Source organism: Tiliqua scincoides, chromosome 1, assembly GCF_035046505.1.
Source record: "Tiliqua scincoides isolate rTilSci1 chromosome 1, rTilSci1.hap2, whole genome shotgun sequence".
NCBI classification, from domain to species: Eukaryota; Metazoa; Chordata; class Lepidosauria; order Squamata; family Scincidae; genus Tiliqua; species Tiliqua scincoides.
This window is the reverse complement of record NC_089821.1, coordinates 203839091-203865319: the sequence shown is the minus strand read 5'-3', so window position 1 is coordinate 203865319 and position 26229 is coordinate 203839091. Positions and strand designations below refer to the sequence as shown.

At 42.8% G+C, this 26229-nt stretch overlaps 1 protein-coding gene across 1 annotated transcript in view; it reads left to right on the top strand.

The window, feature by feature from the left end:
* The window catches only part of THEMIS (thymocyte selection associated), a gene marked incomplete at its 3' end in the record, with an annotated part of 73076 nt that extends 64161 nt beyond the window's left edge, over positions 1-8915 (top strand). The window contains exon 5 of the mRNA XM_066622738.1: positions 8844-8915. Coding sequence (XP_066478835.1) covers positions 8844-8915 — 72 coding nt within the window. The remainder of the gene's footprint in view (positions 1-8843) is intronic.
* Between the last annotated feature and the right edge of the window lie 17314 nt (positions 8916-26229).

The following is a 26229-nucleotide window of genomic DNA, read 5'->3' as shown; positions in this document are numbered from 1 at the left end:
TTTTAAAAGCATATATCTTGGGATGCATATGAACATCAATCATAAATGGCCTTGACAGCATCCAGTTCCTAGCAAAATTATGCTCTTGAGTTATATCCTAGAACCCTGTTAAGATCTCATGTATTAACAGGGGGTAGTATCTAGACTTATTCTTCATCTAGAGCAGGGGTCTCTAAATTTTTAGCCAAAGGGCCGCATCAAATATCTAGCACAGTGTCCAGGGCCAGAAAAAAAATTAAATCTACAATTTAAATAATACATTAGAGATGGAACTTAGATGAATGAATAAATGAGTGGGCTCAAATGTCCAGGACTTCTCCAAGCACAGCACAGCCCAAGAAATAAAGCACATACTTAAATGGACACCCATTCCCCCACCCCACAAGTACAACTTTGGTTGTGTTTGGTCAACTGGGCCAGAAGCTCTCAGGGGATCAGAGGCTGGCCTTGGGCTGCATCTGGCCCCTGGGCCAGAGTTTGGAGACCCATGATCTAGAGCAGTGGTTCCCAAACTCCTGCTGGGGAGCTAGAAACCAGGTGTGTGTGTTTGCATGGGCGGGGAGGGGCCCAGGGGAGGGGGCCATAGCAATCGAACTGCTACTCTTGCCAATGGGCTTTTTTACGTACCGGGGGTGGGGGTGGGAGCAGCGTTGGCCTCCTGCTGGGTCCTGGAGGCTCACAGCTGCCTCTGATCTCTTCCACAGCTGCTGTAAAAAGCCCTTATCTCTAAACTAAGCTACTTCCTGTTTTTCCCCCCACAAAATCTGAAGTAGCTTTAGTTTTGGAGATAAGGGCTTTTTACAGCAGCTTCAGAGGAGGTTAGAGGGGCTGGGAGCTTTCAGGACCTTGCAGGAAGCTATCACTGCCCCCTAAGTAAGTAAGAAAGCCCCTTAGCATCGGCAGCTTGGTGATCGCTGCAGCACTGTTGTTGCCATTGAAGCAGGGCCACTCCCCTTAAGGAGAAATGTTCTGCTTCCATTTCCCCTGGTGGGTGGTGACCCATCAGTTTGGGAACCACTGGTCTAGAGCCAGAGTCCTTTCCTCTAGGGTAAGATTCCCTTTCTAAAGAGCAAGCAACTCTGGATACTACTCAGGGAAACTAATTTATATGTAACCCTTCCTCCATTATGACTGTACTCATTTTATGGAATGAGACTAGACAGCAAAAAAACCAAAATGCTGGATACTTGTATTTTTGTTGTGTCTGAATGGTTGGATGTGACTTTAGCACTTACATTTTGTGGACCCAAACTTGGGAAGTCTGTAAGTTCTGATGCTTGATCAGTCATAATTATGAAGTAATTACTTTCTAGCCTGTGTCCACTACCTGTTGTCTACTTGGTTCTTTGAAACATGAGTAAAGAAAATTAATATCTACAATTATATGTCTTTGTTCCTCTTCTCCATCAGGTCTCTATAATTTTTTCCACATTGTTTGAACAAGCATTCGTGCTGGGGTGGTGCTGTTGGTGGTTTCAGGATAGTTGTAGTAGCAACAGTGGTAGTCATGACTTGTTGTTGAGTGTGTATTTGCTACTGGAAAGTTTATAGATGACAGCTAAATATATGTAGCTTGCTTTTCTGGTAACGGTTAATGCCAAGACCTTGTTAGTTTTTATCCTGACTTTCTGAAGGCATCAGAGGGAGCTCTCCAGGAGTACTTTAAAGGCTGCAGATAAAGGTTTATGATCTGTATCTAGTAACATGGATAACTCATAATAAATGTAGTCCAAAAGTTGTAGTGCAATGTCCAGCACTGATTACTCTAATAAATGGGCCATTCTCTTCACTAGAATAGTTTGTAACCATATAACAATGTAATGTTCTGCCTGGAGAATGCGACTTCATCCAAGTGTTCTATCTCTACTTGCAATGGTTATCTTACAAAGCAAGAGAACTGTGCATAGATTTCCTTGATCACATGTTCAACACAATATGATATAATTATTTATAATTCCTGAATCTTCAGGTTTTTTTTTAAATTCAAAAGCGATCAGTATGGATTCCATTGCTGTTTTTATTGATTGCAACTCAGCTTTGTGATATATGCGTATTCACCATTCATTCTATTGCAGTGGTTCCCAAACTAAACAGGGTTATGGCTCACCATAGCCTCTTCTTCCCAGCTCAGCTAGGTACTGCCATCTTGTATCTTGCAGATCTCACAAGATCAAAAATGGTGGCACCCAAATCTCAAGAGATCTTGTGAGATCCAAGATTGCAACCTCAGGGAAAACAGATAGGAGGGGCTACTGGGGGCATCCCATGGTGCCCTGGGATGCTCTAAGGCACCACAAAGCACACTTTGGGAACCCCTGGTCTATTGGATGCAGTACCTTAGATGAGCACATTGGATGAACACATAGGTGTTTGCATTGGGTTCTTTATCAGCTGAAAAGTGGTATTTCAGGGGCATCAACTACTAATGTGGTAACCTCTCCTTGTAACAGTGCTCCTTCAACAGACTTGCTTGTGACACATTATCTCTGTTCCCTAATAGCAATGGATTGAGCTGTCCAGCTTTATATTCAGGATTTCCCTATTTGTACAAGTTAATATGTATAGCTGCAACCATTTATACTGCGAAGAACTTTGCTGGCTTGAGAGCTTTAGAAAGATGAGGCAGCCTTCAATAATTTATAGTGTGATTTCTTTCTGAAGAGCTTTCATTTTATCACCACTGTTGCAAGAGAAATTCACAAGTTTCTTCGCATGGTATATTACTGTTCTAATGTTACTATTAGAACTCAATGAAGTCTTTAAAGGGGAACAGAAGGGATTCTGGTGTGTACCCTGAAGGAAGCAGGGTTGGAGGGGGGATCAATACCAATTCCTAGATGCTGTCTGGCTCAGGTAATCCAAGTGACAGCCCACATCTTGGAGTCAGGGTGGGAAAGCCTGTAAAGCAAGGAGATGCTTTTGCAACTGGTCCAGATTAGAGGGCTGGAATGTGAGGCAGGACCTATTGCTGTTTATGGTTTGTTCATGATTGGCTTATTAATAAATGTGGCCCAATAATATTCCAAATGCACTTGTCTTATACGTTTATTTGTAAGAGCTCCGGCCAGCGAGACTCCGCTCCTGCGCTCGTGTCTCCTCCCCGTGGGCACCTCTGAGGCTCCGTCGCGCCCTCGCCCAACAAAGCCCGGGCGCTGCAACTCTCTGAGGCACAGGCGCAGCCCCGCGCAACTTACTATAGGAGCAGGCTTCCCGGTGGGGATCTCTGCGGCCAATGAACACCCTGCGGGGCGTGGCCGTGAAGTTTGTCCTGTGAGCGGCTTAGCAAATGGTTCGCAGAACCCTACCTACATTAGGTATGGGTTCTACAGAACCGGTGCGAACTAGCTGAATCCCACCACTGATCTACATGTATTACAGATTTATTTCATGGGAAATGTAAGCAAATTTATTGTAAGCAAAGTTTTGAGTTTTCCTATGAACAAAATATGGGAGACTGTTTGTATCTTTATTCTACAAATGTTGACTAGAAAAAGCTAATGTTCAAAGAATGGTTAGGCTCTTGGATGGAAAAAGTGTAATATGGGTATCTCTTGTGTGCTGTTCCTCCACAGGGCAGACGTTTCTAGATATTTACCTTCTAGTGTAGCCATTTTCAACCACTGTGCTACGGCCCATTGGTGTGCCATGAATGATCCACAGGTGTGCCATGAGAATTGGGGGGAAGGTCATTGATTAGTAGGGCCATTGGGAGATGTGAGCCCTTCACCAGCACCATGGTATGCATTGTTAATTGTACAAAACCTGATGGTGTGCCTTGACAATTTTAGCGCATTGCCAGTGTGCCATCAGATGAAAGAGAAAGAAAATTGATGTTCTAGTGGCTACGGGGAAAGGTCAGGTTGCAATCCAACTAGCCAAAAAGATATCGTGGCAAGTCTCTCTGTCAATACTTACTTTCTTTCCTGTTCCAGTGGATACATCTATCATTTCATCTATCATATATCAATCCAGCATTTCTCAATGTTTGTCCCTTGCTGTACCAGTTTGAGTGGTCTACCTACTGGATGTACCACTAGAAGTAACTGGCAATGATGTCATCACCAGTGACTTCCAGATTGGGAGGCCAGATGCGATGCAACAAATACTGATAAAAGGCCCAGGGCAGACAGGACGGCTTTTTCAAGCGCAAGCAAAGTGCACATTGAATCTCTGCCCACCAAGCTGAGTCTCCTCCTCCTGCTTGTTGTGTTACATTGCTGGTCTTGCCGCTAGGCGACAGGATCGTGGGGGTCCTGCACGTATCACCAGACACCACCTCAAGTACTACCAGTGGTATGAGTACCACTGGTTCAGAAACACTGATCTAATCTATCAGTGCCTTGTAAAGTGCAGGACCAGGCGAGTACTCTCAGTTCCCAGCATCCTTTCCATTTGACTTCTTTACAAGGAGTAGATTTGCATTGAAGAGGAGGTTCAGAATGGGAAGAAGTGCAGTGACCTTTTTACTGAGTGCTCAAGGGGAGTACTCAGGAAAAGGATCACTGGGGTGGCAGCAGAGCTGGAAGAGGAAGTGAGCCCCTCCACCCTTCTCTTGCACACTCAGAAGAAGAGGATGGGGCAGAGGATGGAGTGAGCTGCAGGTGTGATGGGTGGGTGCAGGTTGTAGGGCACCCCCATTCCAATTGCCCCTCCCAAACTACCCTTTGAAGCACCTGTTTGCCAGCCTCACAGATGGGTAACCCCTGTGTTAGATTGCAACAGATCCTTACAGAAAGGCACAGCTTCTGAGCCTACTAACTGCTATGCATTCCTGCCTCCTGATCCTTACCTTTCATCCAATAAAATGTTCTGTTTTATTTAATGTGTCATTTCTGACTGTCTGAGGTAGTGTATGGTCTAAAGTAATCTTATCTTTACACGCTTGTTCTTTGTCTTCTGGGTTATCTCTGCAGATTTAGTGAGGCTAGAGAGCTTTAACAAGAACAGATAGAACTATTGAGGTAAAGCTGTTTTGGCACAATCCTTTTGCTTGATTTCATCTTGGAATTATATATTTCTGAGCAGTCCTGTAGGATAAACAACCCCAAATCCTGAAATTCAGGCTTTTTTTACTGTCAGAACGCTTGCAGAGACTGCAGAGGAGTTTCATTTCCGAAAATACTACTAATGTTGTTCTCTGATCTGCATGTGCAAGTTATATTGATTAGTTAGTGTTTTTAAAGGGATGCACATGTATCTCTGAACACTTCGGAATTTTGTGTTCTATTTATGAGGAGAAGAAGCTCTGTGAATTCAACATTATATTTCTGTGCATGCATTTTGTCCTTTCCTTCACCAAAAAAAAGGGAGGCTCTCCTGCATTGGTGGAGCTTTGATAATGCATGAATTTGATAATGCATGAATGAGCGCTTCATTCATTTCAATAAAATTCATTTATCAATAAAATTCATTCAAATTATGCTCACCTTTTTGGTGCATGTGGATCTGGATATACTCCATCAGTTGAAATGAACCAATTGGTATACATGTGAGGTAAGGGGACATTAATTCCCTTACTCTGGAGTAAGCCCCGGCCTGCACAATGAGTCAACTTGGACCAGCACCAGTGAAATCACTGGTGCAAGTCTACATGGATCCATGTTGCCAGATTGGGCCTAGGAAGGGCGATAGGATAGGCACACACCACGCTGCCAATCACATCCCCCTTCTGGGCTCAATCCACCCAACCCACCTCTGTTGCCATCCTTCCCCTGCCCTCTTACACTCCCTCCTTGTCCTCCACCATCCTTCCCTAGTTGCTCAGCTCAGTACATACCTGCACCAGCAGGCTCTGAGCCTTATGCTGGCACCAGCAGGAAGGCTCTGGCTTTTGCACCGGCACTGCAAACAGGTGTGCCATTGCAAAGTGCTTTATACTTGGGCTGCAATCTCACTGAAAGTTAGGCACACTAATAACCCAATCCTCTGGGACTGCTGCATTGCTAGAATTTGCATTCAAGCAGTGCAGCATGCTTTATGGCCATCACAAAACACTATGCGCTATAGAGCATAGACTGGCCACAGCTACAAATGGTGAGTATCAACAGGCAGGTGTAGCTGACAGTGGCCTCTGCAGAAGCTCTGGCACCAGCAGGTTGGCATGAGGCAGGAAGTGGGCAGTACGTGGCAGGGACTGGGGTGGAAAAGGGATACGTCAATAGCAGGATGGGGGTGGTTAACAGCCGCAGTGGCTCCAGCAATATCCTACTCCCCTTCTGGCCTCAGTCCACCCAGACTGGCAACATTGGGTCAGTGGAGGCTGACTAGTGGAGGGACAAATTTTTCCTAATCTTGAGGAGACTTCCGTGACTTCCTCCCTCCACAGGATGTGTGTGCTTCAGTGTCATGGCTGTATCGGCAGGGGGTGGTGGTGTTAGATAGGACTGAGCTGCAAACCCTTTAATTCAATTGACTTAGCACCTGTAAGGCTGTTCATTGTGGCCTTGATTTTTAGCACTATAAAGATGTACTGTAATTTCTTAAATGTGTATATTGCATTGCCATTAGGTGTGCTAGGAGAACATCTGATTTCAATTTAAGCTGAATTGAAAATCTAATATTTGAAACATGGATTACGCTTAAATAGCGGCGCCCTGCAGATGTTAATTTATTTGCAAGATGCCTTTGGGAAACTTTCTATGAAGCAACTATAAAAGAATAAAAGGATTTGGCTTGACTGAAAACATTATCACAGTATTTATACACACTTTTCAATGTTGGGGAATTTCCCAGTCGGTATTCTCATTAAAATTAAAACTTTATTTGTAAGTAATTTGAAGGAATAGATTCAAAATAAAGAATGTGTCTCATGCTGTGTTGTTTTTTTTTAAGCAGTGGTTTATTTCTTTTCTTAAAAAAGAAAACAGAATAGGACAATCTATTCTGAAGGTTTAATACTTATTCTCAATGGCAACGAGCAGTTATCTCCAAATGATCAATAACATACATAAATTAATTATGAGAACTGTGTGGGTGATGTTAGCAACAGTTTCTGTGGTTCCTCATCCCAAGGATCAGGTTTTACAAGTACTGTTGACTTTTAAAATGAATTGTTGTATATTGTAACCAAGTAGACATTAGCTCCCTGTGTTGTCATGTACAGCAATTGCATGTCAGCTCTGTCAGATAATTTATGCTGATCAGAGGTTTGATATGGAAGAGGGGCTGAATAAGGACAAACCCAGCTCCCTATTTCCACTTTCCAATCAGTCAACTTTATTATTTATTTCTCATATTTTTATACCATCCAAGGAGCTCAGGGTGGTGTGCATAATTCTTTCTTCTTGTCCTCACAACAAACCTGTGAGGTAGGTTAGGCTGAGAGATAGTGACTGGTCCAAGGTCCAGAGTCTCTCTGACAAATCTTACTCACTCCTCCTTCACTGGCCAAACACCCCCAGTCAATCAGAAATCCATGTTCCCAATTTGTTATTGAGTATCCTACTATCTCAAGGGTCTTTAATACTTCAGGAGAGAGCAGGGCACAGTTCTCAGGCAAATAATTGTTGAATACAAGATCTTGCACATTTTCACCTGACTGACCAAGTGTATGAATCCTCTACACTCTACAGGGCAAGCTACACTCCAGTAAGTGCCACCACTCCTTCTAACAGCCAGTTTTCCAACTGAGGGGAAGTTGAAGTCCTACAGCCTAAATCCCCAGCCCTTGCAAGCTCTGAGCTCCCTCAAACTCCTGGGATTCAGCCTTAAGGCTCTGTTTCACTTTAGGGTAGTAGACTGCGGGGCCCGATCCTATCTAACTTTCTGTGCAATGCAGCTGCAATGCATTCCCAAGGTGAAGGGACAAACATTCCCTTACCTTGAAGAGGCCCCCATGCCTGCCCCCCACCAAAAGATGCAGCACACACTCCACACAACTACATCAGCCCTGGACAGTTGTTATTTTGAAAGGCATTTATGTATTTCAGAGAATAAAAGACATTACACTCACAATGCTAAAACAATAAAGTTAAGCTCCTAACTTACTTTTCCCAAACACTCACCTGGATCTTTCCAATTAATCAGCATAAGCAAAGGGTTGCTCACTCTTCAGCCATCCTATAGCTGTTACAAACAGACATCCATGATAGATTACCATAGAGCAGCTCCCTCCTCCCAACTACAGGATCTTATACCTTTAAACATAGCTCATAACCAACTAGAAATTTGGACTTAAGCCAGTGGTTTTCCCTTGTTCTTCATAGTCACCCAGGAAGCTTCATGGATGAGTGAGGATTTGAACTGGGATCTTCCAGGTGTAAGTCCAACTCCCAAACCACAACAGCATAAGAAGATAAGAACAGCCCCACTGGATCAGGCCATAGGCCCATCTAGTCCAGCTTCCTGTATCTCACAGCGGCCCACCAAATGCCCCAGGGAGCACACCAGATAAGAGACCTGCATCCTGGTGCCCTCCCTTATTGGCACTGTGGCTGATATTTGAGGGTGCAATCCTAACCCCTTATGTCAGTGTTTTCCAGCAATGACATAAGGGCAATGCAGCTCTGCATTGCAAAAACAATCCCTTACTTTGAGGGGGCCTCTGTGAGTGCCACCCAACTACAGTACACGTCCCATTGGCACCACTATGCCAGTGCTGGAAAGCACTGACATAAGGGGTTAGGATTGCGCCCTGCGAGGACTATGGTTGTCTCATCCTCAAAGCCTACATTGTAGAAAAATGTAGTTTGCAATTTATTTGACAATCAGAAGATTCCTCTCTCAAATTCATAGCTAATGATAGAAAATGTAGCCACTGCTGTTTATATCTTATAGTTGAGAAGCATCATGTTTTGATTAACATGTTACATATAAAGCAATCCTGTTGTCTGATACAATTTCAGAACCCGTATGTAGATGTCGCCAAGAAACACCTCTCAAATCAAGTCGCTGCTGTTTTGGGATCACAGCTTAGTTGTCAAAGTGATCTGGAGTGCCCGGAGAACGTGGCTGGGAGAGCGACATTAGAAGAATGCAGAGTGAATAAAGGTCAGTTGAGCTTGGAAACTGGAGTTATTTACACATACCCACATGCTTTAACCCAAGTATAAGTGCTTGCTGTTCATGAGAGTTTTGTATGGTTTGGATGGGAATCTGTGGATCAGTAAACTAGACAGAAAAAACAACTCTCTGTTACATTCTTACTCATATGTCTGTCAGGAAAATACATTCAAACATTCAGCATATGTCTTAAATTAAAGTCCATTCTACTCTGCAATTTGAATATTTAAGGTTAATGAAAACTGATATTTTATTATCACTTTAATTTGCATTAAATTTTTGTTTAAATGCTATAGTAGTAATAAATGCCAACCAAATTATTGTATTCAAAATTAAGATATCCAATTAAAAAGTGTAATTTCCAACAGCAATTAACATTTGTATTGCTCAATTTAAACATTTAAATAGTGCCTCCCATACATTATCTCTGTGATTGTTATGATAGTCCTATCATGTCTTATTGTCCACAAATTCTAGATGGGAAATGGAGGCTGAGAGATGAGTAGCTTATGCTGCAGTCCTATGCTTACCTGAGACTATGCCCCATTGCATTCAGTGGGGCTTACTTCTAACTAAATATGTATAGAATTGCACTATTGGGCAATTAACAGCCCAATCCTGAGCTGCCCGGGGCGCCCAGGCACATGTTCATGCAAATAGATACAAATAAAATAGCAGCAATGAACACACACACAAAATATCATTCAACTATTCAATAAAATGCCTTTCAATCATTCAATAAAATTATATTCAATAAAATGCCAAATAAAACCATAAATGTCTAAATAGTTGAACAGGTAAAACCATTAATTAAAAGCTTAGGCAACCTAAAACTTAGCAAATTAATAGTCAGGCAGATCTCTCTAGGGAGACTACTGCATAAATAGGGTGCCATCACCAAAAACACCCTCTCCTTGATCGTCTTGCCAGAGGTGTGCTTAATCCGAAGAAGGCCCTTGACTTATATAGTGCTTAGGAAGGCTTGTATGCAATCAAATTTGATCCTTCAAAGGGCTTGGTCACTCACGTATCCCAGTTTGTAGGCTGTACATACAAAGAGGCACCAGAGAGAGGCATCTTCCATCTCACTTAAAGCCTTTCATATTTTCCACAATTTCCATGCATAGATTCCTATATGATTAGACCCCACTTATGCATCTATTGGTTTCTATCCCAATCAAAAAGGGAGTAGACAGATTACAGTAGCAGGGTCTACTTGCTAAGTATTTATGTATGTAGTCTGTTTCATGCTAAAGATCTAGGCATGCCTGGACTGATCAAAGATCTTCCAATGCTTGAGATGGGGCACCAAATGCTAGTGGGTATTTGGCATGGGGATTTATCACTTCTTTTTACAGTCAATCTGAAAAGTAAGAAAGGAACAGTGGAACTGAAAGTATGGAAAAGAGGAGAGTGGTGGGCTAGAGTGCCTCCTGGGAGACATTCTAGTCTACTGCTCTCTTCTCTTTCACATCTTCTTCCACTCTGCTCTTCTCAGCGACTATGGGAGGAAGTGCACTTTGAATGCCCACTAGGGAGACAAAACGGGACAGAAATTTATAAGTAAATAAATAATAAAGTGGTAGTTGTAGTAGCAGAGGAGACATCTCTCCCATGTGCTGCCTGAGGTGGCTCCCCTCATGAGTCTGATGGGTGGGTTGTGACCCTTCCAGAGGGTTGACCCTCCAGAAGGTGTCATGCAGCAAAGGTTCAGTTCTGTAACCTGCCATATGTCCATCCGACATGCTGGGGCCATGCATGAATTGTCCCTGAGGACCTTTGAGATTGCATGGAAAAACCTGCCCATTGCAGGTACAAAACCTTTGAACAAGGTTTTGTTCAAAAAAGTACAAAACCTTTGAACCAAGGGCCATTCTAGCTGAATATGCAGAATTGATGCAGAAGGCCTGATTGGGTATTAAGAATATCATGCGTGAATCTGGGGTACCATTCTAAGTCAGAGTGGCCATCTTTATTGACTGCAATGAGACAATGCTAGTCTAAATGTGATCAGGTAGGCTTCAACGAGATTCTTGATTTTGCTACTGCAGAATCCAACTCGACTGATCGTAAGCACATTGCTTATGCTTCCATAGCTTTGGAGAGAATGTCTGCTGAGTTGTTTATTCATAAATAAGCAGCCAAGTCTTATTTCTTCACAACAGGGATGGAAATGTGGGGGTAGTACTCGTAATTCACAATCATATTGCTCAAAGGCAAGAGGCCAAAGCCTGAGTGCCTGGCTGTGAATTAATACAACATTGCTTTGAAGTGCCTGACTGCAATTGCAAAATTATACTATAAAATACACTTTTTACTCTAGGCTAGTGGGGCTGTCAGCTGCACAGTGTGTGCCATCATGTAGCATTTGATTTTTGGGCTGCAAGGTGATTTAAGCTCTGTCAAACAGAGCCGGAATGAATAGCCACAGAAAATGTCAAACTTGGTTTGTTCCAGTCAATTGGAATGGAGTAGTGGGTGTGCACAGTGGGATTTTCTCTGAATAGCAGTCCCCAAGTCCTCCATCACAGATTACTTGAAAAGGCTCCCTAAGACCCCAAGTGGCTTGCCTTGTAGTTTGGGGACATGCTGCACAAAAAAAGGAATCCGTCAAAATTCCAGTTAGGTTGATGGAGCTAGTTGTGTACTTCTCTTGATTTTGGCCTGTATCAGTAAGTCTGGGGGTGGTGAAGAAGATGGGACTCTTCCTGTCCCTAGCCATATACCTTCTGTAGCATCTCTTGCTTTATTTTTGGATCCAGCAAGGACCACACTTGTGAAGTACAGGACAGAAAAGCAACCAAAGGCTAAATCTGACTTGGACAGTGAAATAGGAAGCATTACCAAAAAATTTCAGGAGAGCACGGTGGATAATAAAGCAATTCTGCTAAAGAAGGATAAAAATGGTGAGTGGCTGACGATACACGAAAGTCAAAGAGGATGGTTTTATTGGCCATTTGATTTGGTTTTTAATTTGGTTTTTCAACTGTGATTTTTTAAAAAAAATTCTGGTTCATGTTATTTCAGAAATATTTTAGATACATAGATAGGTCAGATGCAGGCTTCACTAAAACTGATACTTTCAGATTGATACTTCCATTGCCTTTTTTCAAAATAATGTCATAGAAAAGATAGCATCCATTCTGTTTTTCTTTTTTTATTAAAAGCTCTAGCCTGTGCTATTAATATTCAAATATGTTAAAACACACGTTCTTGCTTGATACAGGGCTTATGACATTACAAAATCAGCTTCGGATTCAGCTTCACACAGGAACTTCCAGACTCAAACAGTAAAGAACAAAAACAAGTCTGACATTGTGGTGGAGCTGATCTCTTATCTAGTCTACTGTATGACAACTTTAGCATATATTACTGTATAGCAACCTCATCCTCACTGACCTGCCTTCCTGTATTGTTCTCATTCCTTCTTCATTGTGGTTAAAACAGTTTTTCTTTCCCACCAATTTCACATTCTCAGTAGTTTAACTTTATTCACCTTCTGCTTTCTCTTTCTCTTCCCCCTCCCCCGCTATTTTTTGATCAGTTAGCATTAGCATTGCCAGCCTGGTGCTCGTTTAATATGAACAATGAAAAGTGCAACCATTTCTCCAGCTTACCAGGAATTCACGCTCTCTGGCTCTGTTCAGACATTCCATGGAACTGTGGTTTGATCATGGTTCCATGTAACTTTTACTAGTCCTTTCCCTTCTCCTTCACTCCTTCACAAAGGGAAGTGTACAAAATGTTAAAATCTTGATCCTTTGTCTCACTTTGTGCATGAAAGGAAAGGTGGATCATGTGAGCATGAAATCCATGAATGTCACATGGAACCTGATTTTTTTTTTTGCTAATATGGAATTTATATGTGTTGTATATATTTCTTTTAATACGTTGTTAGCCACCTTGAGTCACCTCACTGGCAGGAGGGCAGAGAATGCATATGAATATTTTAAATAAATAATAAATTAAACCATGGTTCCCTGTGACATCTGAAACTGTTCTCTGTTCAGGAGAAACCAATTCTCTTGGAAAGATCATTCTCTAAACTCCCAGATTTGTAGCAGTTATTTGTAATTATTCATTGGTTAGATAACATTTCTTAGATCATGTCCAGAATACCTATGTTATTATTTACTATGTTTCAGAGTTGAGCCAGATAAGTGTGTATAGGATTGCAGCCTTAGTTGCCCTCCTCTGAATCTCTTCCAGCTTATTAATGTCTTTCTTAAAATGTGGTGCCCAGAACTGTATGTCAGGTTAAGTCTATTTAGGGCAGAAGTGGAACTATGACTTCTCATTATTTGGACTCTGTAATCTTGTGTGTCACAAGATATTGTATCACACTGCTGGCTCAAGTTCAGTCTGAGATCTACTAAAGCTGTAACCCTTGTATGTATGATTTTCTGGGAGTAAGCCCCAGTGAACACAATGGAACTTACTTCTGAGCAGAAGTAGAGATAGATAGGATCAAGCTGTTAGACACCTGGGCCCTTTTCACATGTGCCTCTGCCAAACCAGGTCTCCCTCCCCTTGTACTTGTGCCTCTAATTATTTGTACCTGCATGTAGGACTTTACATGTTGATATGGGCCCAATGATCAAGCCTGTCAAGTTAATTTTAAATCCTACTTCTGTCTCCCAGCTGTTAACTATCCCCCTTAGTTTTGGGTCATTTGCAAATTTGATGTGTGTTCCTCCTGTGCTGTTACTGAGCACATATGAAGGCAAACTCCTTCTGTAACTCGCCCTTAATCCCGCCACCCTCTCTGGCTGAAGTAAAATTCTACAGCAGTCTCACTTTGTCATAGCATCCTAATGAAAGTACAGTCCAACCTAAATCCCAATGACCAGGTGTGAACTAGACTCAGCAGGGATACAGGAAGTTTCTGCCAAGGCTATTGTCTTCTTTGGGGATACCAGAGAGTGTTGGCACATCATTATACATCTTAGGGCAGTCTATGTGATACAGAACTCTTGACAGAATGGAGAAAGTTAGCACTGGTATACAGTACCTATATGGAGTTGTCTGGGAGAGAAATGACACCTGACTGTGACAACATGATAATATAGATGCTGTCCTGCAAGTCTTATGGCGTTAACAGTTTACTGCCTTGTAGTGGGACATCATCATGCCTGTTCAAACCAGGCCTATTTGGTGAACTAGCCCAAAACCGAGGTCTAAGTAAACTGGAGAAGTAATTTCTTTACTGTTAGTGGTATTTGCTGGTATTTCTTTTTAAATTCCACTTGTTTCTTTTCCAAAGAGCAGTGGTTCCCGAAGTGTGCAGTGCAACACCATGGCTTGCTGCAGAAAGCAAGCCAGGGGCTGTGGCATCCTCTTGTTCCTTTGTCAACTGCACAATGTTAACGGGCTAGAGGGCTGTAATCATTGTGACCCTAACAGGAAACAGACTGCACAGGATACATCAACACAAGGGCTGCAAACAGAGACACATAAGTCATTTGCATGATGGGGGGGGAGGGAATTTCCTTCCTTCCCTGTATTTTTCTGAGGAACATGGGAGACCCAGACTCCATTTGTCATAGGTCTGTGCCATAGCAGTTTTGTATACACACACACACCCATAAGAAAGGGAGCCTCTGAGCATGTAAAAAGTGCCTCCTTCTTAGGTGCACTGCCTGTTTTCAGCTTCCTTGCTCGGTTCAGGGAAGCCATGGCCAATGGCCAAGTAGGTCAAGGGAGCTGCAGGTTGAAAAAGTTTGGGAACCACTGACAAGGAATATTTAAGCAGAATGTACTTTCAAGTGACTGAACTTGCCTGGAGGCTGTCTGTCTAATTATGACATTTACTTATTGAGCATCAGACATTTCAAACTTTGCCAACCTGCCCTTTAATTTCCCTGCCAACAGAAAACAAGCTGCACATTATTATCACATTTGTTTGAAGGTGCAAAAACCTTTACTTGCGCTCGCTCGCTCGCTCGCTCTCTCTCTCTCTCTCTCTCTCTCTCTCTCTCTCTCTGGAGATTTCTGTCACAGTTCTGGATTATTAAATCATTTCATAAATTATCTCTTCAATGGATAAGCCAGCAACCCAATTCTCTGATAACATCTGATAAATGGCCTAGTTTAGCCAGTCACAGGGTCTGTTTCTGACCTTCAGAAATATATGCCTTCCCAATTCACTTTATATAGAAAGCAAAGAGTGGCTCTAAAGAAATCTTAAACATTAAATTTAAATGAAACTGAAAACATCTGAAACTTGTGAAACGCTGGACATGGCAAGTTTTATTGACTAGCTGGTAATTGTGGCTTTGATTCAAGTAATCCGGGTGAAATGGTTCTCTTTGAAAGCAATTTAAGAGGCAATGGCAGTGGTCCCAAAACCTACCACTGTCACAGCACCCTGTGGTCCCGGAGCCTTGTTGTGTCACCACCTGGCTCTCCTTGAATTGCATGAGATCTCACTTGATTCAAGACGGTGGCGCACAGGACAGCTAGTAAAAACAGGCCACTGGGGACATCCTGTGGCATTCCTGTGAGTTTGCTGCAGTGCCCTTGGGTGCCATGGCATCACTGGGCTGTGGAGAATGAGAGCAATTAAATCCCAAACTTTAATGACAGATCATTTGAACAATACCACCAAGTCATTAATTCCTGCTGCCTTTCAGCACTGATATTTTCAAACCATGCAGTTCTTCACTTATCTCTTTAACTATTGAGTGAAAAGAAAAGAATAACTGGCCACTTTTAAAAGTCATGGTACAAGAAAAAATCTGAAATATTTTCTTCTTTGTTTCAGGAAAAAAAAAATTCCTACTTTAGGAATGAATAAAAGAATGGATTCATTTTTTCCCCTGGGTTGATTGACAGAATATTCTGAAAATACAGTTGTATTTGGGGCACGTACTAAAAATGTGCACAGTATGTAATTCACTAGAAAAGCTTATATCGGGATTCAGGTAATTATAGACATCTCTCTTTAGAAAGATGTTGAAATCAAGCTTATGCAATCCTGAATTCAGTTAGAAGGTACTAAATTGCCATGTTAAGATAAAAAATTGTCTCTTTTCCTAGTTCAAGCTACATAGAAAACAAATGTAATGATAATAGCAGAATAGCTCTTTAGCGACAAACAGGCAACAGACTTGATATAGCAATTCACATTTCTACACAAACACTCATCATTTTGAAAACTAAATCTTTCCCTTGCTTTTTTTTTCAGAATCCTCTGAATGATTCAATTTTTGTCAAAAAGGATTGTACATGTCCCCACATCATTTAGCAAGAAAAGGCAAAAGCCCCAAAGCTGAGAGAAACAGATACTTCTACGATGGTGAGAAGAGCCTCCTTCTGTATATTCAAAAGCACTGAGGCGGAAATTCAGCTACATTAACTAACTGTATTGATGCAAACAGACAGACCTGGTTATGGTTACTCCTGCCTTGTTGACATGTTGATTGGACTATTGTAATATGCTTTGCTTGCACTTGCTCCCGGTGTGGAAGCAATTGCACTTGCTCCCGGGGTGGAAGGGATTGTCACTCCCGAATCGGCCTTTTCAGCCACACTAGACGCTGTTCCAGAACCACCATTCAGAGCGCGGTACCATAGTCTTTCGAGACTGAAGGTTGCCAACACATATTGTAATATGTCCTACTTGGGCTGCCTCTAAAGACTATATGGAAAGTACAACTGGTACAGAATGCTGGCCAGTGCCAGGAGTTGTGACCATGTTAAAACATCTGCAGTGGTTACTTGTGTTTCCTTGTACAATTCCAAGTGATAAACCTGTAAAACCCTTACGGTTTGGGAGGTGGGCCATTGCTCTTCCTATAAGCCTGCTTGTCCTGTGGGATCACTATGAATGGCCCACTTGCAGGTGCCATCAACTTTAGGTATGGGGGGGTGGTGGGTCAGGGCCTTTTCTGTAGTGGTGCCCAGCCTATGGAACTCACTTCTAGTCAAGATCAGGACCTCCCCTTTGCTACTGGCATTCCAGTTAAATTTTTTCTCTTTTAGTTGACATTTCATTGATCGTTGCTGCTTTTGTGCTTAGTCATTTGGTCTTTGTCTATGCTGTTCATTTATCTTAAGTTGTTTCTGTTAAGTTTGATTTGATCTTCATTTTTTCTTTTCAGTTCAATTTTGATGTTGTATATTGTATTGAATTGTGTTGTAAACCACTTTTGAGCTGCCCATTGGGCTAGGAAAAGGTGGTTAAAAAACCACTGTACCTACACATAATTAAATAAAGGACTAAACCTGACTATAAGTTCTCCAGATAAATAAGCAAAGGTGTTAATGGTTGCAGAGAGAGAGTTTGGCAACAGAAGCCAAGAACTGTGCACAGTTTAGCCTTGCCTCCACATCCTCCTTTTTTCCTAAAGAACACCCATGGAAAGGTCACAATGGTGACCTTGAGTCTCCTACAAAACCAATCAGCTAGTGTGCCAATATTTCCTCATACGCAGCTGTGAAGCATACTGCAGCCCTGCCTTCCTGCACTGAAATAATTCACACTCTTGTGCTTTGAGAGCTGTGTGATTAGCAGAAAGCTGCAGGTGTAGCTTTTCCCAGGCTGCAGCTGTAATGACTGACAGGAAATGGTTCATCAACTGAAATTCTTCTTGCCATTCAGCTGGTAAAACTACAGAAAGTTTATTGGGGGGGGGGGGGAGAACCCTGGCAGCTCTGCTTTTCCTGAAGGAAAAGAAAAACTCAGACACAGCTTCTTTGCATATTATTTGCAAACACATAACTTCCTAGCCAAAAAACAAGAGAGAAAGATTTCCCAGTCCGGTGAGGTGCCTACCAAAGGACATTTCTTCACACATTTTCTTAATAGGATGCATAATGTATAAACTACTGCTCTGTGCAAAGGGTGCTCATGCTGTGAAGAAAGGCACAGTGAACCACTTCAAATGGCAAACTGTGGACAGCACTCAAGGGTAAGCACAGCAGCTTTCAGATATCAGCCAGACCCAGATTCTAGACATCTGGACCTTCCTCTGAGGAAGAGGCATCCGGCATTGCAGTTGATCTTGATACCACTCAGGATTTGTCTTTGAAGAGCTACCAGAACCCAACCACTGTATCAGTGGCCCCCTGCTATGGAGCCTGAATTCCTGAGGATTGCATAAGCCTCACCTGGACCAGCTCCAGACCCCCCCCACCCCCATTCTGAGACAAACCTAAGAACAGAGGCCAAAACCCAATATAAGTAGAGAAGTGTGTTCACCTGGCTGCCTGAGGTCTCACTCATTTTGGGTTAATTGGGAGCAGAGGGAATTAGACACAGTCTCTGGATCATGACCAATCTAGATCCAAAAATGGGTGGCGCATCCTAGATGCTTTATAATTGGACTTCTTACAGGTGGAATAGTCCTCTTGTAAGAGCTTGCCTAGAACTAGCTCCCCTGCTTTCTTCCTTGTCTACTCCCAGCCTTCTGCTCCTGGACATTGCTTTTGCTATTAGGAATATTCTAACCTGCCTCTCCATCTCATTGCCCTACTCTGGAGTCCATTCCTGTCTTAGCGTGCCAGTCAAAACCACCTCCTGAACTGTGAGTGGCTCCTTTGCTTTCCTTGGCAATGGGAAGCAGGCAGTAGCCCTATCTCTATCCCCCTAGGATAGCTTGCAAAGGAAGACAGGAAAGATGGCACCATGCTGCTTTCCCTCTTCCTTCCCTAATAGAAAAGAAAGGAAGGGCAATGGATTTAAAGAAGGAACAAAATGTTATGAGTTTGCCCTGTTCATGTTCTTTTCCAGACAATGGCACAGCGTCATCCCATCGTCACTTCTCCATGTTCAGATCATTGCTGTAATGACAGCACGAGTCATCTGTCTCAGGACAGTTAGGTAAATAATCCACACAGTTTTGTATTCCACTAATGATAAGAACTATTGTGATGTGTTCCCCCCACCCCATCTTTCTGCATTTTTAGATATTTTTGTCACTCCAGAAGCTCCTGTGGAAATTCAGCAGCCTAAAAGTTACTAGGACCTTACAAGTCGTTTTTCCCTATGTGCTGGATGTGTATTAGGCTTCTCTTCCTGTCTGCAATGGCTGTCCCTCCAGGATTGGCATGTATTTACAGCAGAATCCTACCTAACTCCCCACACAGCGATACGGTGGATGCCACATTGGTACCGCTGCATCTCATGGATAGGTTTTGGCATCTGGAGGCCTCCTTGGAGTAAGACCGTGCTGTCACCACAGGCAACTGGGACCTGAACCTCATGTATGTGCACATTAACCCTTAGTCATTACTCCCCCTGAACAGCCTGTATTCTCCAGGGAGCCCCATTTCTTGACAGCTGTCATTGATGAACTGACTGGTTCTTTGCAGGCAAGCCCGTTCAGATGGAGCTTTGTAAGAATCACATACGCAGCAAAAAAGTTTCTAGGTGATGTTGTATACAGTAGGAAAAAGACCAGGAAGTTCATGCTGGTTCATAGTTCAAAGCTTCTATATGTTTTAAAGAAAAAGGGTATCTTCCTTTGCTAGTGTTAAATGCAGTTTGTGCTAGAAAAAGTGCCCTCTATTTAAACTTTTTTTCCCCTAAGCCTCTCATGCTCAACAATAAATGTACTGTCACATCCCTGGCATTGTCTCTTTTAAAATAGACCATATTTGATGGGAGTGTCTGAAGGTTAAATACTTCCCAAATTCACTTTTATTTTAGCTCCAGAGTCAAAAGGTTTTAAAAAAAATCTGCTTCAAGAGAAATAACATCGATCAAGTGAGCCTTCTCTAGAATAAATATCTCAAAAGTATTAAATTGCAATATAAATTTCACACTACTTCAGGAATTAGAACCAATGAACACAGCAAAAATGCTGGAATTGAAGATCCGTAACTGGGTCCCTGTTTTCATAATTAGCCCATACTCCTTGGTTGGGAGAAAGGAAAGTAAGAGTGAATTTGACGGAATCACCAGGTCATAAATTAACATTCAAAATTAATCATTCATTTTTTTCCAAGATGAATGTGCAATTTTGGATGTGGTAGAAAAGGCATTATAATGTCAAATGCATTTAATTGACTGAGCAATATTTGATATCTTTTAAAATATGCATATTAACATACTATCTTTACTTCTGTTTATATTCCTGAAGGGGAAAAAAATGTCCTGAACCTTCATAGTACTGTTTGGCTGTTTGTTTTATCAGCTCCTGCTTTTTCCTCAGACACTATGGGATATAATCTAAATTAAACACAGAAAAGGTCAAAAACTTGTTTTCAAACTTTTCTTGAGTACAATTAAGTTAATATTTTAGCAGCTGGCAGCTGCAGTAATTACTTCTAGATTATACATGGAAATCTGTTGAAATATAATTACTCTGATCTATGAACCAGGTAATTAAGGTAAAAAGTCCCACATTTTCTTAGACCTCATTAACTTATTTCCTTTGAAAATTGCAAGATAATGACAGTACATTAGAAGTTTATCCATGAAATGACACTGAGTAATTGGAACTCTTGTCCTGGGACATTAAAGGACAGTAAAGTACTTTAGCGTTCAATGTCTTGATACACTAAGTACCAACACAGATATCGGCAGAAAGTGTGTCTATTTTGAGGGGAAATGAAAATATCAATCCAGCAAAGGCAAATTATTATAAGGGCCAACTAAAGTATTGACAGAAGCAATGCCAAATTTTATATTTTAACACCCGCATGTTCCCTTCAAAATCCACAAGCAGTCACGGTGTTAAACAGATGGTGCAATTCTCAAAGAATTTCAGATAAAGAAGCTGCACAAGGTCAGCTACTGTGTTCATGGGGGAAACATTCTCACTTCACAGCAGGACCACCACTGATGGAGGACGTAACTAGATGCTACCAAAGAAATACAGAACTGCAGTTCCATGTTTTTCCCCTCTAATTATCTTGGTAACATAACACAACGCAGCACAGATAGTCCTTAGGGAGTATCTGAGTGAAGAACCTTTGCATGAGATACCCAAGTAAAAGAAAGCTGTTATGACTAGAAGATCTAATGCAGTTTACTTTTAATTGATAGACTAAGGACCAAAGGTTACATTGGAGCAGCATGACTGAGGCCCAAATCCTAACCAACTTTCCAGCACTGACACAGCTGTGCCAATGGGGCAGATATTGCATCCTGCAGTTGGGTGGCAGTCAAGGAGGCCTCCTCAAGGTAAGGGAATGTTTGTTCCCTTACCTCAGAACTCGTGATGGAAAGATGGTTAGGACTGCACCCTGAATCTCTTCTTGGAGCAGCAGCTATGAGATGCTTGGACTTGGACTGGGATCAGGTGCAACTGAAGGATCTCAATCCTTTCCTTCTCCACCATGTTCCCTTTATAAATCATGATTCTGAACCAGCCTCAAAGGGGGAAATTTACAGTCATAAGAATTGTGTTCATAGGCTTCCCACTCCATAGCACCTTGGAGGTTATGTAAGAGCCCAATCCTATGAATGTCTACTCAGAAGTACACCCCATTATAGTCAATAGGGAATGCTCCCAGGAAAGTGTGGTAGGATTGGGTCCTAAGTCAGGGAATTGGCATAGGATCAAAAGTTAGATCTTCCTGTTTTGCAAAAGTCCAAATTTGATCTAGAGAACTTATGTTCACTTTAGGCTAATTAGCCCCCCTGTCTCAAACCCAGCTAGATCTAGCAGTGTATAAATCTACTGCTGAACCTCAGCGGGAAGGTAACTAGTAGGTAGCTTGCCTGTGGGGCTGCAGGGTCCCTCCTCCCAGCTCACCCAGCAGCACCTCTTGGGCATAGCAGCCACACACTTGTCTCCAGCAATCTCTGTACCACAATTAGCCAGGCAGTCAGTCCATTGGCCAGTTTATTGGTCAGTTAGCTAGCCCGTGAGTTAGTCCACCAGTTTGTTGTCCATCTGCCAGTGAACTAGTTTAGTCCTCCCTCCCTTCTTCCAGCCTCTCCTCCTTTAATTAGGCATAATGGAAAATGCATAGCCCTAGCTGAAAACAGCACCACCTTTTTCTCCTTTTTGACCAGTAAAATGCAGTGATGTTATCAGACTCACAGTTTCTTTCCCTCTTAGGCAGTGTCAGGGATTGGCCAGGTTGGTTATCAGCTGAGGTTCTGCAATTATTAGAGGGCTCCCTGACTGGGCTGACCTCTTGAATCCCCCAGTACCATGACAGCAGTGGTGCAAACCAGCTGAGAGATTTGTGTCACTACCACACCTGCTATCTCATCTACAAAGGGGAGCATCTCCCAAATGCCCCTGTATAAGCATAGAAACTCTGGGGGATTCTCCCTTTGACTGATGGGGAGGAATTGCTGCCTGCATCTGTGAGTAAGCCTGAGGAGGAGAAGCCAATACAGGGCTTTGCTCCACAATCTGCCCCCAGAGCCAAAGAAATGAAATGGACATGAGCAGGCCAGGTTCCATGGAATTTTGGGTACTGCTTGATGCAGCCCAATTCAGCCAATCCTCTGTGTTTTTTGCATGCATGCTTGCTGCCACAATGGCCATGGCCTCTTCCTTACCTCTTCTCCTATCAGCATGTTTTCAAAACTGGCAGATGGGGACAGTTTTGAAGGGGAGGAGATCATGGGACAGATCCTCCCTGCATTGTCTTATTGAACAAGTGTTGAGAGGAGACAAAGTAAGAAACAGGTGATATGACCTCCATATTTTAGCTCACACTTTCCAGACCAGCGTTTCTCAAACTGTGGCTTGGGAACTACTAGGTGGGTTGCAAGCCAATTTCAGGTGGGTCCCCATTCATTTCAATATTTTATTTTTAATATATTAGACTTGATGCTACCATGGTATGTGACTACATTTGGGGAAATGTTACAGATCTGTACTTTTTACAAGCTATTATGTATATTCTTTTAACAATGATAGACAATGGGACTTACTCCTTGGGTAAGTGTGGGCAAAACTGCAGACTAGGATTGTTAAAAATGTTCCTGCTTGATGATGTCACTTCTGGTCATGACATCACTTCTGGTGGGTCCTGACAGGTTCTTATTCTAAAAAGCGGGTCCTAGTGCTAAATGGGGGGGGGGGATTTTCATTCTGCTCCCAAATAAATGAGCATTCAAAAATAGCCATGAAAAATAATAACTGAACACCTAATGTGTTTTAACCATTCTCTTTTGTAAGGTTGATTATTTCCAAAGCATGTAATCCTTCCTCAGAATTGAAACACATATTTTTTTTTCCACATAGCTGTGGGGTGACGATGGGTGCAAATGCTCCTGGGTGCCACAGCTAGGGGGGTGCTGCAGTGATCCACTATTGCTGCTCCCCCAGCAACGCCCGGCCCAGGCAGGGCATTTGCCCACCGGCCAGACACACACGCCCACCTCCCCGTGGCGAGCACCTGCATGTCTCCTGACCATGCCAGTGTCCACTCTCCATCAGTGGGCAGGGCTGCCAGGCGCAGCAGCCCTGCAGTCAGGAACAGGTCTGAGAGCCCTTCCTTTAACAAGGGGTAGCTCTGGCTGGCAACAGTGGCACCTGCAGCAGTTCTGATCCAAAGGGGCTTTGCTCCTCTTCCCCATAACACTTTCTTGACGGGGGGGGGGGACCACTTAGCTGCTGAATCGTCAACTGCTTTCCCCTTTTTTTATTGCCCCCCAAAAGGCTAAATAGTCATCAGCTGCTCATAGCCACCTGCAAGGGGAGGTGGAGAAGGTTTACAACAACAACAGTTGTTTCCAGATAACTTATTAGACATGGCTAACTCCCATGGAAATCAGTGGGAGCTGAGAAAGTCACAACAAACTAATCTCATTGATTTTGGTGGTGCTTACTCATAGCTAACATTCTTTGGCTACAATTCCATGTCCCCATGAAAGAAAAAGAATCAATAGTTTCTACATTAAAGATTGACCAAACATCCAATTAGGCTTCTGACTACGGAACTCTGTATCAATTTATTTAAACCATAAGATCATTTTCTAAAAAGATAGTAGGGAATATTTATTTCAACCTGCATAGAGGGAGTTTAGTATAAACACTAAATCCAACCTAGCTTCTTTTTCTTCCTGGACTTAACTAGATGTGATTAGGATCTTTCACTGTTAAAACATTTTTTTTTTAATCTTTAAAGCAGCTGGGAGCTGCTAATTTGATCAGGGAAATAATGCTGGGGAATATGGTACTTAACCCTTTCCTCCTGCACTAACTCTTTGATTTAAATCCCTGCCTAAACCTTCTAATTGGGGGGGGGGGGAATGTTGTACCTGTTTATTCTTACTTGCAAACTAGCAGGAGCTCCCAAGTATGATTGAGATTGAGGAAATGGCATCCAGTGAACAGATTAAACACCTGCTGTTCAAGCGCTGGTTCCCTGATCAATTTAGCAGTACTGTACATTTGCTCTGTAGTTTATAGTTTAAAAAAGAGGGAGATGTATCTATTTATTTGAAATACTTTTACATCTCTTTCAACATAAGCCAAAGCAGTTTACGTGAAGAATACAAAGCTAAAACAAGATCAGAACAACATACCAAAGGCAAGCCACAGTAACAAACCAGATGCCAGACACAATGAAAAAGTTGAACTGTCCTTGTAGTGATGGCAAAGATGGGACCATGCAGTTCTCCCAAGGATGAGTTCCAGGGCTACAAAGGAAAAGAATTTCTTACAATCTATCTTCAGCTAGATCAGCCATTTTCAACCACTGTGCCACAGCAAACTGGTGTGCCACAAGTGGTCCACAGGTGTGCCACAGGAATTTAGTGGAAGGTCATTTATTAATAGGGCCAATGGGAGATGTGAGCCCCCGCTGACAGCGTAGTGTGCCTTGTCAATTGTCAAAAACCTGGTGGTGTGCCTTGACCAGTGTGCTGTGAGATGAAAAAGGTTGAAAATCACTGGGCTAGATGAAGGCTAAAATCTTATGCACACTTATCTGGGACTAAGCCCCATTGTGCTGAATGAGATTTACTTCAGAATAAACCTGCATATGATTGCACTCATAGACTAACAGGCTTAAGCTGACAGTTGTTTAGGAAAATATGATTGCTTATCAGAGTCCAGACCAATTGTCATTTTAATTAGTGTTGAACTAGACTTTTCAGTTAGTGTTGAACTACATTAACAGCCCAATTCAGTCCTTAGGTTCTGCTTTGGCCTTCCCCCAGGGATCAGTTTAAAAGCTGCTCTGCCACCTTTTTAATATTATGCACCAGCAGTCTGGTTCTATTCTGGTTCAAGTGAAGCCCGTCCCTCATGTACAGGCCCCACTTGTCCCAAAACATTCCCCAGTGCCTAACAAATCTAAACCCCTCCTCCCTACACCACCGGCTCATCCACGCATTGAGACCCCTGATCTCCACGTACCTAGCTGGTCCTGCGCGTGGAACAGGTAGCACTTCAGAGTACGCTACCTTTGAGGTCCTGGCTTTCAGCTTCCTACCTAATAGCCTAAATTTGGCCTCCAGGACCTCCCGGCTACACTTGCCCACGTCGTCGGTGCCGACATGCACCACAACTGCTACCTCCTCCCCAGCACTATCTACCAGCCTGTCTAGATGAGAAGTGATGTCCACAACCTTTGCACCAGGCAGGCAAGTTGCCATGCGGTCCTCACATCTGTCGCAAACCCCCCTCTCTATGTTTCTAATAATCGAATCCCCCACTGCAAGAAGCCCCCAACCCCCCTCCTGCTGAGGAGTATCCTGAGTACATTCGGATATGGGCTCATATCCAGTCTCTACAGTTGACCAGTTAGTTAAGGAGTAGTGGGTGGTTACACCTGCTGCCTTGCAGGAAGAACATCATGGGAAGTGGAAGTCCAGCCATCAACCAGGGTTGTGAAACTGTAGGGAGCCTGCTTCTCCCCTTACTGCCAAAAAAAGAACACTTTGCTCTGCTTCAACTGCCAGTTCAGGGATTGAGGGAACAAAGGGAAGAATCCTTTCAGTCCTGCCATTGGACAGAGGTCTATGGGCCACTAGGAGCCCCTGCACTATAGCAGGTGGAAGATTGGCCTGGTCCCTGCCATCATCGGAAAAGAAACAGCTGCAGGGAACTTGCTTCCTCTGCCCCATGCCTAAAAGAACTCTGCTCTAACTTCCAGCTGCTGAGGTATTGAGCAAGCACAAAGAAGAATCTGCTGGCCTCTGCCTGTTGGCTATGGGGCTACTGGGTTGTTGTTGTGTTAACATTTGTTGTAAGTCACCTTGGGGATCAGGGAATAAAGGTGCAATCCTAACCAACTTTCCAGCGCTGACCTAGCTGCAGTGTAGCCCCAAGGTAAGGTAACAAACATGCCCTTACCTTGAGGAGGCCT